A 16,234-nucleotide genomic window follows, 5' to 3' on the forward strand; every position below is an offset into this window, starting at 1 on the left:
ATAAGTAAATAAATTACTGAACCGATTTTGATAAAATTTGTATGGGATGAATCTGTAAGCATACCACTTCAGATAAAAAAAAAAGAATTTTCGAAATCAGTTTACAACTGACGGAATTATGAGGTAATAAATATAAAAAAAAAAAACAACAAAATTGACAATCTTCCTCTTCTAGAAATCGGTTGAAAATAAGTGCTTAGATATAATTAGAAGGTAACTCTAAAATTGCATACCCATATTAATACAGAATTATGGGAAGTATCATTCTTGCAAACATCTCAAATTCTTACGTAAATATTAAAAAGTAACAAAGTTTGAATGAAGAAATGTACTTATTATAAGTATCGTTTATCTATTTAAAAGATACAGGCAACGATTTGATATACATATCATGCTCTATAATAAATCTATCCACCATGCTTGTTGAGCAGGAAGTAAGCAACTGATAATAATTTAATGTTTTTTATTGAACTTAGATTTTTAATTAGGTGAGACATTGAAACTATATCTAATGCCTAGATTGATAGGTACTATTAACAATTTAGTGCGCCTTACTTCAGTGATACATTAAATGAAAATAAATATCTAATGTATCACAAAACGTATCCTTATTTAATTTAAATCGCCCAAACAGACTAAACTTTTTGAAAGTTACTTTTTTATAATGGACAGCGTCCATTTTTTTTACATTTTGTAGTGTTTGTAGCGACGTTAAACACCACTACAAATCTGAGTTTTGATCGTTTAACTCGAACAATTACATTAGTATATGTACCTATTTTTAATATATATATTAAAATCTTGCAGAGTATATAAACGTATATATATGTTACAGATCGTGAGATTATAAATCCCATAAGAAGCTATTACTACTACTCACAACATTTCTTTTGCTCTTAATAGTAGATGATTTTGGTGTGTAACATTTATGTCAGTAATAGATAGTTATTTTTTTATAAAACTGCAATTATTGCAGAATTATCAGAGCTAAAAATAATACTAGGGTATTTATATATCAATTTTCAGTAATATAATATATCTTCTAATTAAATTATGACGTACGTAGATTCATTATGTATCTGTGTCTGTGAATTAAACATTGTAAAATATACAATTTCAGATTATACTTAGCAGAAAATGGTTACTATCATAACAGAATTAATAGGAAAACGACATGACAAAACAGGTTGAGAACCTCTTTTATTGAAGTCAAATACTGGAATATTACTCGACGTTATAAAAATATAATTACACAGGTATATAAATAAAATAAATGCAGCTAAGCACAAAAATGGAAAAAGGCAGGACCAATTCCGCTTTTTTTTTTTCAAATATTCATTGAAGTAATAGAAAGGTACTTATACAGAATATTATCGGTAAATTACCTGGAAAACGAATAAACACTATTGTTTTTTGCCATACAAACTGTATCTAGCTGCCAACTCAAACATTTTGATAGAGCAATGTCTTTTTGGTCGCGAGTATTTGAATAAATTTGCAAACGTAACAATATATATGTATATATATATATATATATATATATATATATATATATATATATATATATATATATATATATATATATATATATATATATATATATATATATATATATATATATATAATATAATATAATAGTAATAATAAATAATAGTAATATTAGTAAACACATTTTTCGTGCAAATTAATGTCAATAAGTACTTACTTCATTTTCATTATTTGCTTTTTAAGCTGCCCTTTGATAATTTATATTAATTTCTAATGGAATTTTGTTAAAATAAAGTCAAAAACATAACAAAAACAATAATAAGTATCACATTAACTCAGAAAATATTTTTCTGACTACCTAAGTAGTAAATGCTAACAAAAGAACACCTAGGCATGTATCTACTTACAAATACTAACAACAAATTAATTGTTTTCAGAAATCTTTTTGGATATCTACATATTTTTGGTGGAAATATATTGCTTACAGTAAGCTATTTTTGTATAAGTAATATTAATATATAATTATATTAATACATTAATTATCTATAAGGTAGGTAGATACGTAAGTACTTACCTACGTAAGAATGTTCTAAAAGTATGGAAATCATGATTTTTATGTGAGAACGGGAGACCTATTGAAGTTTACTCTAATCAGATTGAAATAACAGCTTAACTGTTCAGTAATTTTCTTTTTCGCTTAATAGAAATGAAGTATTTTATTACATATTTGATCCCGAGCAAAACTCGGCCAACAATTTATGTAAGTCTCTATGTACTTACTTATTATAAAAAATGGAATATTTTCATTAATAATTTTCAATTTACATAATATATCAGATTGTTTCAGATAAGTATATAACATTTAAAGCTAATATTAAATTAGAGAATAAAGAGATATTCAAACATCTAATCGAGGGAATAATAATAGTCAATTTTCACCGTTCTACTTACGCTATCTCTGCAATAGTACTACATATATCCAAAATATGCAATTAAATTATGACACTGAATATTTCGATACTGACACTTAACTCTTATACCCTACACAACGCATTTGGCTTTATAATTTTCAATATATCTATATACACCTTATTCATTTACAAAACAGATTAATTTTACCTTACGGTATGTCGCGTATCTATTCATCAATCTAACATGGCGGAAACTTTGCTATTTTATACAAAAATCATCACTCCAAATACTGAGATTCTTTTCATAGTTTATTTAGTACCTATTACGGTCTACATTTCTTTCATATCCACATGGCGTAACAATATGAAAGGTATAATGAACTAATGAATGATAAGGATTGTATAAAATTGCGAGACACAAATGTATATACTCTATACTTAGAATGATAGATTAGTATCTTATAAACATTATAATATTATAGACAGTCATAAAATGAGAAATAGACGACAACTATTACTAAAAACAATACCCTGGTACCTAGTGACCCGTGGTATTTTAAGTCATGTCCATTGTTACGCCTCTTTTTAATAAAATACCTGCATACCATTACCATGGATAGAACTTCAGATGTTTTATATTTTATTATTCTAACTACACAATGCCAGCACTAAAATTATGCCTCTAGTAAAGTGTTATAGACGTATTAGATGTAAGTAATTTCGTAGCCATGGGAATATTTTCAGTCTTCAGACATTGATTTAACAGTTTAAAATCATATAACATTCGTATAAGAAATGCGTAATCTTTATATAACAAGTGTATTATAAAGCTACTATTCTATAACAAGGTAATCGCTTTATATAGCCCAAACTGCTTCTAGAGGCATTATTATTAATGCTGTAGGTATAATGGTATCACGCTAACAGTCGTGTAAAAATATTTTTACGGTCCTAATGAAACGTTGAATGAGATTTCTAACGAACTACTCCGTTAGCACGGCACCATCGAGTTTATCTCAAAAATATTCCTTATCTTTCAATGGAATGAGGTTGTAGTTTGGTCTCCGTTTTGGTCGTTCAGTTGTGCGATTTAGTTTCGTTTTTTTTGTTTCTATAAAATAAATTTGCCTAAAGAGGCACTTCGATAAATTAGCTGGCTTTACATCTATTATTTTCATATATATAATATATATGCGTAAATTTAAACTATAATATGACATGTAATAGATATTAAAAAACAACAAGCGATTTTAATCTATTCAATCGCATATAAGCGACCTTAAAATAAAGTTATTGTCTTAAAATATATTAATTTGATACGTAAGGAAAAAAATGGAAAATCGAGGTGACCCACATTTTGCCCATCAGCAATAATTTATTTATAGCCTTGTTTGCTCTACGAATAATACTAAAAGACAGAATATTTATTCTTGTTAGAAAAAAAAGTTGTATCTAAGTAATCTTATTATTTTAAATGTATTATTCCCTAACAGGCGACAAACTATGTCACATAATTCTTAATGTTCAATTTGCAACAAAATGATTCCTACAATACTTATTACATAAATATAACAGAATTCTAGGCCGGCTACGGAAAAATACTAATTAGTTCATACTAAGTATATAAAAATAAAACTTACCTATTATACTAATACTTTTCAGTAACATTTTTGGCACTCAACTTTGAATATCGGTATCATACGATTGCTCCGTCTTAACAAACAAACGATCATTCATTTCACAGTTATATGTACTTAGATCATTCCAATTTAAAAATATGAGATGCAAATTATGTAGGCATCCAATAAAATTATCATTATAATATGATTTTTATAACATTTATGCAAATAAATTTTACAAATAATTGCATCTCATAATGTCATAAATCTTTATGCATATTGTAAATCGTGCCGTACTTCAAAATCACGTTTATACTCGGCTATCCCCATCCTTGTAACTTAGCTTTATTAATATAATTCCATGTTAAATTTATTCTTCAAAAATATTATTTATGCCTGAATTGCATACTAAAATACATTATGACGTTTAATTTTATTGCACATTATTTGACTTAAACATACGACAATACTTTATGTAGGTAGTCTTTGGCTATGCCGCAGTTATTATAATAATAAGATTAATATACAGACGTAGATGCTATAATAATTTTTAAAGGGAATGCTACGTAGGTTTGGGCACCTGAAAATAATGTCAGATGATAGTCTGACGAAACAGAGAACAGATACACAAAACAAAAGTTGATGGGTACAGGGGAAGTCTATTGACCTATTTTGATCATATAGATCATATAATATCTGAGAGAGAAGTCTCCAAAACCGTCGTGTATTCTTAAACAAGTTTTAAAAATAAATAAATCAAGAATGTGTGAAGATAGAGGCATTTGGCGCTCTATCTTTCTGCCTGCACTCAAGACTTAGTCTGCAAGAGACATTGTGAGATTCTAAGTGTGATAACAGTATTTGCTATATTCGTAGAGACTATCAGTCTCTTTGGCAAATATTAATATTATTATGTATTACTAATAATCGATATTAATCATTATTGAATAATATCGATTATTCGGCAACATTACTCAAGACTGTATTGGTAACACGGTTTCCCCCCGAAGGGTATAAAACGAAACTTAGATAACCCCCAGAATTTTAATACGTCAACTGTATTTCCTAATATTCATAATATTTCTTCATAACTTCAATCGCTCGATATCAGCCCTCCGGTGTAGCCAATTTTGAGTAGAGGTTCCCCTCTTATGAATATTGCGTGAAGAAAATACTATTGATGTATCTAAAAAATCTTAGAGAGGGTCAACCAGAGGCTCGAACAGTTAAATAACACTTTAATGAAGAAATTGGTTGTAGTAAATAAATCGTAAATATACGATTATGAATCGGCATGATTAATTTTATATATCAATTAAGGGGACAAAGGAAGCGTGGGCTTTTAAATGTGACCTTTAAAAAATTACTTCACACCTACATGTATTGATTTTGTATTTAGATGAAAGTCGTGTAATTATTTAGAAATATGAATTTGAACCAGAACAGAATTAGTTAACTGCATACTTTAGGAAACGTAAGAAAAACCGTAGGTATTTGATTTACAATGAAATTATATATACATGTACTTTATATTATCTAAATACAACAACGTAACATTATTTACTAATTGTTTACATCTGTGACAAGTGTTCCAAGAAAAATTATCGATGATAATAAAAATCTACCGCCACATACAAGATATAGCCGGTTGAGGCATATTCCTTTTAAAAGTAGAACCAACAAAATGTTCAACGACGACTTGTATGGTTTTCTTCCGGCTGTTTTTCAACAGGATTTTTCCCAGAGTCAACTGAAGTCGGAGCCAGGGCTTGAGTCGGTTGTACGCTGATACGGACCTCCCCTGCGGGGCCCACCACGATTTTCACCTGTAATATATAATATTTTTTTTTATATTTTATTAATATAGGAGACTAGCTTTTACCTGCCACTTTGTATATATATCGGGGATATGTTGATTGACTGGGATAAATAGTACCAATTTCATGATGATTGGTGAAACTGTTAAGGCGCTAAGAGGTAACAAACAAACAAACTCATCTTCAAATTTAAAAAAAGAAAGAAAAGCTTTTGTGATCTCGCAATATACATAAATTAGGTAATTTATTTATATTTAGCATGTAGGTATCGTATAATAATTCATAAATTTCTTAGATAAATCAGTATCCGGTTAGTTTTATTGAAAATAGTCAATTATTAAATTAGATGAACTTGGATTAATCTCTTCTTATTAATTCTCTATATATCCTCGACAAAAATTCACGTAAGTCAACCCGGTTATATGAAACAATCAATGGTACATTTTAAGAATTTTTTTTTTTCAAAATAATACATCAAAACATAAACAAATAGCTAAATGAAAAAGGTTTTTGTATACATTTATTATACATAAGTTATGACATATTATTATTATTTAGTCTATTTCAGGTTTAATAAAGAGGTATGAGTTATAAATGGATTAATTGAGATAATGTTAACTTACCTAGTCCCCCCGTCAGACGTTCATAGCATAATAGACAGGATTAGGCGGAGCCGCCATCGGAGACGTAGCGCTGGGGGCTGCGACACCGGCAGGGGCGCCTTCTGGCGCTCCCCTGGCGGCTCGGGACGGCGAGCCTGGCGCCGGTTGATACAACGGTGCAGCCACCTACCATTTTATCACACATTTCAGTATGGTGACACATATTATATACCATTTTAGAGAACAAATATTTTTTTTATTACAACACGGGGCAAACGAGCATGTGGCTCACCTGATGGTAAATGATTACCGCCGACGTACATTTAGGTACATTTATTCTATTTTTTTATGGAATAATATATTTAGGTATTTAGTAAAATTAATGTAGAATAGTAATCGAGTGGCATGAGCAGTGATTCTTTAAAACAAACAAAACACCATAATGACAAGATGTTTTGTAGATACATTTGATATTATTTTTATTTACCAGATAATGCTCGTCTGAAGCAATTCGAAAATTAATAAATATAGACATTTAATATTAGTAATTACCTTTTCCGAATAACAAATCATCTGCTTGCCTCCGCCTGGCTGTGGCGCTGGGACGGGTCTATATCTTGCAGGGGCTGGACATAAAGTCTGAAAATATATCACTGACTAGCTATAATCCGTGGCTTCGTCCTCTTTAGTTATACGAATATGTCTAATCACTAATATGTATAATGCGATTACTTAGTAGGTAATAATTTATTCTATTTAATTGCCATTGTTATAAAAACAATTAGGTCAAAATAAAACAGAATAAAAACACTCATAATAGCAAAAAGGCCTTATTATTTAATGTTTGTAATAAAATAAATAACATTTGTATTTATTTTATTTCATCTTTTGCTTATTTATTATCATAATATACAACTATAGCAGGCACCAGTCTTTCGCAAAACGGGATTACAAATTTCATTCTACCTTGAACTTTTTTACTACCTTTTATAAAGAGAAAATAAATTTTATTATTTATTTAGTGTTACATAATATATATTCCAACGAATCAAAGTAATGTTCGCCTTATGTTACGTGGTTGAAGATATATATTTGTCTGACCATTTTAATTACCTGTATCTGAAGTGCATGTGTATAATGTGCCCGCTGCTGCTGGGTAGCAGTTGGCTGAGGTGTGTTGGCACCGCTTCGAGTCTGTTGTTGGTAATACGAGTGCATGCGGCTATCTAAAAGGTAAGAAGTTTGGAACAATAAGTTTTTCACAATATGGAATATTAAGCAGAGACATAAGTATAAGACTAAAGTATTATACCGCCGAATCCCGTATTTTGTTGCCATTTTTATTGTATTCCCCATTTATCACATAGTTAAAAAAATATGACCTGTACCTTTGCTCTTTTGATTTGGAATAAAAACTAGGCTATGTGTTAAACAAGTAATAATGTGTATGTGTGTGACAAATTAAAATCACTTCAGCCAAATAAACATAATTGAGCTACAGATATAACAAATAGGGACCTGATAGAAATCCAGTGTATAGGTCCTAAATTATATTTACTTATAATTTTTACAAAATAGTTTACTTCATTATTTTCTTTTCATTTTCTATTTTTATTTATAAGCTTTTCTCTTTATTTTAAAACAGTTTTATTATAGGTACTGGAATATATGCAAAACTTACAGTCATTTGCAGTCCAGTGCGCTCCATAGTCATGGTGCTGATAATGATAGTGATTGCTGTATGGAACATATAACAGCTGATGGTGACTTCTTATAGGTGGTGGTGATTCTGGTCGGCGACAACGAGGCGCTGAGCGAACTGGTGACGTCTGCTCCGAGCTTGTTTGTGAGCTGTATAGTTCTTGACTGCTATCTGAACATCTAAAGAAACAGATGGTACATAAGTGATGAGGCTTTATTTGAAAAAGGACATCCTTATTTAATTATAAAATAGATTATTATTAGATAATTTATGAGAGAGAACTAATCGGGTGTCTTCTTTTTCTTATATGAATATGGAGAAAACTATATAGGTATGTTATGATAGAAGTAAGTGGTGGTTTGTAGTTTGTAGCTATCCAAAAGGAGAAATGGTTTGAAATTACAAAATAATTAAGAAGAAAATTGTAATATCAGGTCAATTATAACAAGTTCTTTAAATAAAGAGTTAAATTGTTCTTAAAGTTGAGTTAAGAGAAATACTACGTTGTGTTACTACAATTTTTCATTGCAGGAATAACGTAAGAAATGATTAAGGACAAATTATTATACACCAAAGCAAGAAAACTCGAAACAAAACCCTATATCAAGTCACTTAGTTGATCTGGTAAAGCAGGAAATAATCTCCTTCTAATGCTTGACTTTTGTTTATCGGAGGGATGATATTAAGAAATGATTTGAAATTATTAATGATATAATGTTATCATTACCCGATATTTGCATACAGAGAACAGTTTCTGTACATATTCTCTTGCTGTTGTCTATGTTGGTAATGTGCGTAAGTAGCTATGTTCTGCGCGTGGGCATAACATGCGTCGCTGTGTTGCTGTGGAACCGAAGTACTGCCACATTGGCGCGCTGTCACGTAGTCTGAGGACTTGGACCTGGGAAAATACATAAGTAGTAATTATATGGTATATATGATGACGATATATCATCTAACTAATAAAAGACAAACGGTGATATTTTATTGTATATAATAATAATTATTCCATTAAGTTCTTAACCTCTACATTAACTGTAAAAGAGAGATATTAATTTATTTAATGTAAATTTTAACGTTTAAAGTATCTTTAAACGTGATTTCTCGTTAAGATCTCAATTATTCAGAAAAGTTGTTACCTAATACTGACTTTTTTAGTTGTTGATCTTTAGAAGGCATCTTAACAAACTACAAAGAAACAACAAACGGAAAAAAAAGATTGGCAGTTGAAGTCGGAGATGCATGTTGAATAAGGAATCCTTACCAGTTAGAATTGGCGCTGGCTCGACTCTGCGGTCTAGAATTTAAGTTGGCCTCCGAGTAGTACGGCCAGGAATAATTAGAGTTGGTGCGTTGACATGAATGCGCAGGCATCTGCGCCGGTGTTGCACCAGGAGAGGGCTGGAGTTCATTTTGCATTTGCTGAAGGATCTCATCTGAAGCTCCTAATTGTTGCTTTACAGCAATTCCGCGGACGGCAGGGCGCCGATGGAAACCTGAGGTTATATAGTTAAATATATTTTATTATAACAATAATTTAAAAATCATATATTATTCCATGAAAACATTATTTTTCCATTTATGTGGATATTTCCAAGTTTTGCATTCAAAGTTTTAGTACCCTATAGAAGGTATTAATATTATATAGTAAATAGATTATCTAATGAATATTAATTATATCAATATATATGCAGCAGCCAAGTGAAATTATTAGGGAACATTTTCACAATTGTAATTATGTATTTAGTAATTAAAATTTTTTTAAATAAATCACAACTTAATGTCCTGTTTCATTAAATGAATACTTAAGAGTCATCTGTTACTGCTAACTGTCATTAATGTTATTACTAATTACTAATAAAAAAATAAATATTTAAATAGAATTAAACGATATGACACGGATATATACGCAGAATTACAAATTAAATTCATAATTCTATTTTAAAGAATCTTATATATAACGCAATAAAAAATTGGTATCACCCTAACTGATACGGACCATAGTCATCATGTTCATCATCACTGCTGACCGGCTGCGATTCTTGACCGTAACGTTGTCGCAGTCGCTCTGTCCTTGGTGCTGTCGCCCGTGCGAAAGCTGCAAGCCCATCATCGCCATCTCCAGCGCCTTTTGTTTTAAAAAATATCTAATTTTAAAAAAAGTCTATATACATTTTTAATATCATTTTTCTCGCGATTACGTCCGCTTGACCAAAATAATATAGTGATTTTTCGAGATAAAAAATTGTCTATATTTTTTTTTATGTCCCAAATAACAAACATCCATATTTATAATATCATCATCAACATATCAGCCGGTAACTATCCACTGCTGAACATAGCCCTCCGCCATAGACTACCATAAGGAATAATCTCAAGCTATCCGCATCCGCCGACTCTCTGCAATGCATTTGAGACACTGCTATTAGACGCTAGTCGGGGGTCATTCTACACTATATTTGCCTATACGGGGTCGCCACTCAAGAAGCTTTCTTCCCTATCGGTTGTCAGTTCTTCAAGCTATGTGACCAGCCTATTACCAGTTCAGCTTGCCTACTCTTTGAGCTATGTTGATCTTTTTGGTTCTTTTATGGATATCCTCATTTCAGATTCTATCACACAAAGAAACTCCGAGCATAGCTTTCGCCATAGCTCGTTGAGCAGCTTGAAGCTTCTGCATACGGCAACCTTTGAGGACTTTGTTTTCGTTCTGTAGGTCATCACTGACAACACACACTGGTAAAAGATCGACTTCAAACTCTGAGATTTTGTAATATTATATTAAGAATTAATTATCTCATATTAAAATTGTCGCCGTAAAGTAACATAAATACATAGTAAGATATAATTTATAACTGTAAATTACCTAATTTATTTATTCAAAGCATAATTAAAAATGTTATAGTCGTTATGTTCTGGTTTTGAAGCTCAATATTCTTAGGTCATAATGGTTGCATAATATTATCGTGGGATCAAGCACATAAAACTTACCAGGTGTACCAGCAACAACGTCAGGTGCCGGGGCGTCGTTGTGTTCTGGAAGATCAATATTTGTAGCTGACGATGCAGTGGTCCTATCTCCGGGAGGCACATAGTAGAAGCCTTCGTGGTGTGCAGCACTTCCAACGCAAGCCGTTAGTGGTGCCAACGTTGAAAGGAACTGCCTCCGTGGTTCTGATCTTGGCTGATGGATATAAATATAGAATATTATTTTAGTAAAGGCAGCAACAGAGAGATAAGGGTAGGCGTTTTATATAACACAATCAGGCAATTATAAAGTCTTATTAGTATTTGCTACTCTGAAGTAACAATTCTGAAGTTATCGTATTTTGTTTATATCTATGATATGAGAGTTGTTACAATTATATTTAGGAGGAAAAGATTTATCAATAATGGAATCTACTAACTTAATTGCCAGTCAGGTAAAACTCGAAACTATCGTAGTTTATTTAATATGGTTATATTGCAAATACTCAAACAAATAAGCAGAGAGAGATTAAAGTTATCTGTAGATGAAAGAGAGAGAGATAAAAGTTATCTGCATGGATATCTCTGTCCCACTTGTGTTTTATCCGCTTAGATTATAACTTTATAACATATACTTATTCATATAAGTATGTTATATTATGTTTATATTCTGCCATGAATTAACAGCGCTTTAATGGCTGTGATATATTAATTTCATAAAATTATTGATTGAATAATCCATTTTATTTCAAATGGACTATTCACTTCAATAATCTAAGTAAAAGGATTAATAGTGTAGTCATAACTATATATCAAAAGTAACTAATATAGACGATTATAGGCCTAAATATAGTTTAACGATTTAGTTCTATAAAAGTTAAAACGGACAAAAAATCCGTTTAGTACTACTATTTGCACTAGGATTTTAATAGAACTATACGAGCAAAAAGTTCGTTTGTATTTCTATTTTCTATTTGACATGTATGAAAATAAATGAAATCCTAGAATTTTAATAGAACTATATCGCCAAAAATGTTAAACACTGTTTCGATGGATATATTGATTCTATTTTGTGATATGAAATAATCTATTGGGACAACTCTAATAATAAGTTATATGTATTTAAAGGATAAAAAGTCCATAGTGGCCATAAAAACTGTAACTTTCAATTAAAAGAAATAAGATCACTCTCTGTACCTACTCTTTACATTTACAAAGTTACAATACTTAGATATTAAAAAAAATATCACATTTACTTCCAATATCAGCCAAACAATTTTCTAGACAAATAAAAAGTAGCCAACGTCGTGACAACAGGGTCTGAAATCGCATTAAAATGAAAGAGCTTTTTTGCATGGCTTCAAGAATATAAAACAAATTGCTAAATGAATAGAATGAATGTAACGTAAGCTTATTTAAAAAATGTCTTATTATAAACTTACAGAATTTTTTAAAGATAAAGAGCTTTGAAATCATGTTACTTATTATACTTATATTTTTAATGATACATTTTAATTGTTACTAAAATAGAAATAAGTATTTATTATTAGAATAGTAGACGATAATAATATTTGTACGCCCAGTGATGGTAAAATATAGGACCCAATGATGATAAAATTTATAATTATATCTATATTTAAGCAAATAATGATTAATTAATTAATTGAAATATATTTTTGGCATAAAATTTGTTAAGTTTAATCGTAACGAAAAATGTAAACGGGGCTTATTCAAAAAACTTTTAAAAACTTGACACATTTAGGTCACATGAATACAAACTGGGTTGTTTATGTTTTTAGCGCTTTTTAAACGTTCATAACATAGATTAAGGATAGTGGCTGGCATTCTTTTTCTGTTGTTCATAATAAGCCCCCTGAATCTTATTGGACACAAACCTTTTGAGGTTCCTGATGTACGTCACCCAAATCGGGCGGTTGTTGCTGCCGTGTTGGTACTGGTGCTGATAGGGTTGAGGACGAGGAAGATGAAGACGCACTTCCGAAGGCTTTTTCACTGTTCTTGTCCACGCTGTTGTATGATTTGTCACTGGATTTATCGCTACTGCTGGAGAATTTATCATTGTTAGCCCCGGCGGGGGACGAGCGCTGCTCCTCGGGTTCATCTTCCACGTCGCATGTTAAAAGACGAATGCGTTCTGCTAGCGATGTAGTCTCCTGCTGCATAATACAAATAATAATATATTAAATAACTTATATATGTCGTTTTAGTAGAAACTGATAAATTGTATGTACGTATGTTAATATTTCTGAAAATTGGAAAAAAAGTATTAATGAAAATGGAAGTTGCGTATATTTGAATAACTTACTCGCTACTTCTGCCTACCATAAAAGACCCATGGCTTAAAGTTAAGAATAACCCAGGGAGGCCTAACTAATTACTTATCAATAAATTTAGGCATAAAACTCTATTAACTCCATAATCACCCCACACGGATTTTGTAGTAAAATTTCAAAAAGTATTTATTTATCATTCTATCTATTTATTTATTTATTACTGATTTATAACACGCTACGTATCTATTACCAGACGATTCCAGCCTAGAATGGGTCACTCCTTTCTTTTCCTTGGTTATAGTATGAAGCGCTTAAGGGAGCTTAATGATCAAGGGATGGCAGCAACATCCCTTTTAAAATGTCACCAAAGACTAACTGCGATTGCTAATCGCCAGCCAAGCGTGGCAACTACTGGCAAAACCCCCCTTATCGGGGAGGTCCGTGTTTCGCAGTGGACAGTTAAAGACTAATCTAATAATGATGATGATAATAATAATACATCATTATTATCCATTGGTCTTATTTTGACAGATGTAGCTCGATGGAAGAGAATATACAAATATATGCCCGCGCTATAGCAGTCGACTGGAACTTAATATTCCAAACCCTCTAACTTAGCTATTTAATCTAAAATAAACCCAATTAATTATTTTGTCTAATTGCTACGTACTAGATAAGGTAGGTACTTGTTAAATAATAAATCTATTCAATTATTACTAATCCATTTGGTAGGAGATCATTACTCAGCTTTAGTACAAATAAATTGTATCGATTTGATAACCCTATTCACTGGAAGAAGGCGGGAAGAAATATTTTATTTATGAGAATTAGTGTATATACTGTCCATTTAAATCTTATAAAGACATAAGAATAATATGATATAGATATATATTATGTCTTTAGTAATATTAGTATAAAACATTACAGGTAAAAAAAAAATTTTTCTTATCGGTTTATAATATATATGAAGAAGTTTTAAGGTAAAAAACAGAAAAAAATACAACCGAAAAGAAGCCCTCCTCCTTTTTTTTTTGAAGTCTTTAGAAAAAATTAAAGGTGTAAAAGCAACATATCTACTTGATGTTGTAATATTATCACAATATCAAATATCATAACTATTGTAGATCATAAGCATAGCAATTTATGCAGCTATTGATGCAATTTCAGAATTGTCTATTATGCATAAAATACTTTATGTAATGCTACCTACAGCCAAGAACTTTATAATTTTCGTTTATATCACGAATAATTCTAAACTATGCATATGATCCTGTATTAATTATTTGACAGTGTAATATTGTAGTGAATCGTATCCCGAAAAGCAAGCAACTTATAGTGATGCATTTTTCGCTCACTTATATTAGTATAGTTAGTATATATAGATTAATAGTAATACTATAAAAACAGTATATAATTATAATAATATCTGATTAAACAATATCGATAATACAAACTTGGGAACGATTTCACCATCATAGCTGCTGCGCGTAGCGTCACACCATTGTATGTGTTAAACGCCTTATCGTTAACTTGGGTAAATGGATATACCGTAAAGTACTTCCATTTACGTAAGTAGGTACTACTTATTTACGTATATACATAATGATTGATTTGAATACGCTATTTTCACCATATTTTCTCAGCACGGTTCAATAAAATAGGTAATAATTTATATATACAATGCGAAAGTTGATTGATGTAGATATCTGAGGAGATCTAGATTAATCTAGAATGATTAGATACATTGTGTCTTATCTATAGAAAAAGTGAATGTCCAGAACTGCCATATTTACATACGTAAGACGATATAAAATTGATTTAAGCAAGAAAGTACGTAGAGTTCTCTCTATCCTTATACATATATTAAGAACTAAGTGCCAATCATTGACATCATAATAAAAAAGGTACCCGATGTTTTTTGTTTACTTCGCTAAAGGTATGACATGAAGATAGATGGTATATAGATAAATATTTACTTAAATACAAATATACTCTAGCTCTTTATTATTGTCTTAGATGTCTAGACCTTTTGCATTTAATATTTATTTATTTCAAGTACTACTCGATTTGAGAATCATTGCTAAGCTAGCCTATTAGCTTCCAACTTTTCCTCAGTTACAGTAATTAAATGCCTGAAACAGCCTGAAGGTCGGTGAGGCAAACGAAAGGGAAAATTAACTAGTTTAAAACGAGGTCAGGGCATGAAGATACATACAGACAGCAGTGCCCTTTTTCCCGGGTACCTGTTGAAAACACGCTGTCAAATAACTGTGAATTGACAATGACATTCGTTTGTTCATTTCACTAATATAATAAAATTTTAACTTGACAATGTCTGTACATGGGAGTTATTTGAGAGGTTCATAGTAAGAGGGTTTATTTAAGAAAAATTTACATTTGTTCCTAATAAGAGCAAAATAAGCGAAAAAATTTATTTTTAGAAATTTTTATATATAAGTTGGTGAAACTACTTCGATCACTTAGCACCAAATTATTATTATTATATGACAGTACCTATTTATTAAAGGACTTTATGTTATCATATAAAGTACCGATAATAAAAATTATAATATGAATAAATATACATATTAATACTTAAATAATTAATAATAATAATACTGAAAATACGTAAATACCTATTGTAAAAGAATTTTAATGATTGAATTATAATATCTTTAAACTTATTAACTATTTTTATAAGATAAAAGAGGTTGTCCTTCTCTCTCCTACTTGCTGTACTCAACAGGGTCGACATTAGGCCTGTTTCAATATTCATCAACCACATTATGGAATGTAATAAGAAATAAAGAAAGAAAGAGGGACAGAGAAAAATA

At 30.5% G+C, this 16,234-nt stretch overlaps 1 protein-coding gene across 2 annotated transcripts in view; it reads right to left on the bottom strand.

Moving 5' to 3' along the window:
• Positions 1 to 1,680: 1,680 nt before the first annotated feature.
• LOC113518155 (uncharacterized) overlaps positions 1,681 to 16,234 on the bottom strand; it is a 131,806-nt gene continuing 117,252 nt past the window's right edge. For both annotated transcript variants that reach the window (XM_026902940.3, XM_031911549.2), the window contains exons 8-17: positions 13,002 to 13,283; positions 11,131 to 11,323; positions 10,139 to 10,267; positions 9,404 to 9,635; positions 8,867 to 9,040; positions 8,119 to 8,318; positions 7,551 to 7,663; positions 6,990 to 7,076; positions 6,459 to 6,623; positions 1,681 to 5,844 (exon numbers count right to left, since the gene is read on the bottom strand). In XM_026902940.3, coding sequence (XP_026758741.2) covers positions 6,471 to 6,623; positions 6,990 to 7,076; positions 7,551 to 7,663; positions 8,119 to 8,318; positions 8,867 to 9,040; positions 9,404 to 9,635; positions 10,139 to 10,267; positions 11,131 to 11,323; positions 13,002 to 13,283 — 1,563 coding nt within the window. In that variant the 3' untranslated portion in view covers positions 1,681 to 5,844; positions 6,459 to 6,470. The remainder of the gene's footprint in view (positions 5,845 to 6,458; positions 6,624 to 6,989; positions 7,077 to 7,550; positions 7,664 to 8,118; positions 8,319 to 8,866; positions 9,041 to 9,403; positions 9,636 to 10,138; positions 10,268 to 11,130; positions 11,324 to 13,001; positions 13,284 to 16,234) is intronic.

This window comes from Galleria mellonella, unplaced genomic scaffold (genome assembly GCF_026898425.1).
Source record: "Galleria mellonella isolate WM207_F2 unplaced genomic scaffold, CSIRO_AGI_GalMel_v1 utg33, whole genome shotgun sequence".
Classification (NCBI taxonomy): Eukaryota; Metazoa; Arthropoda; class Insecta; order Lepidoptera; family Pyralidae; genus Galleria; species Galleria mellonella.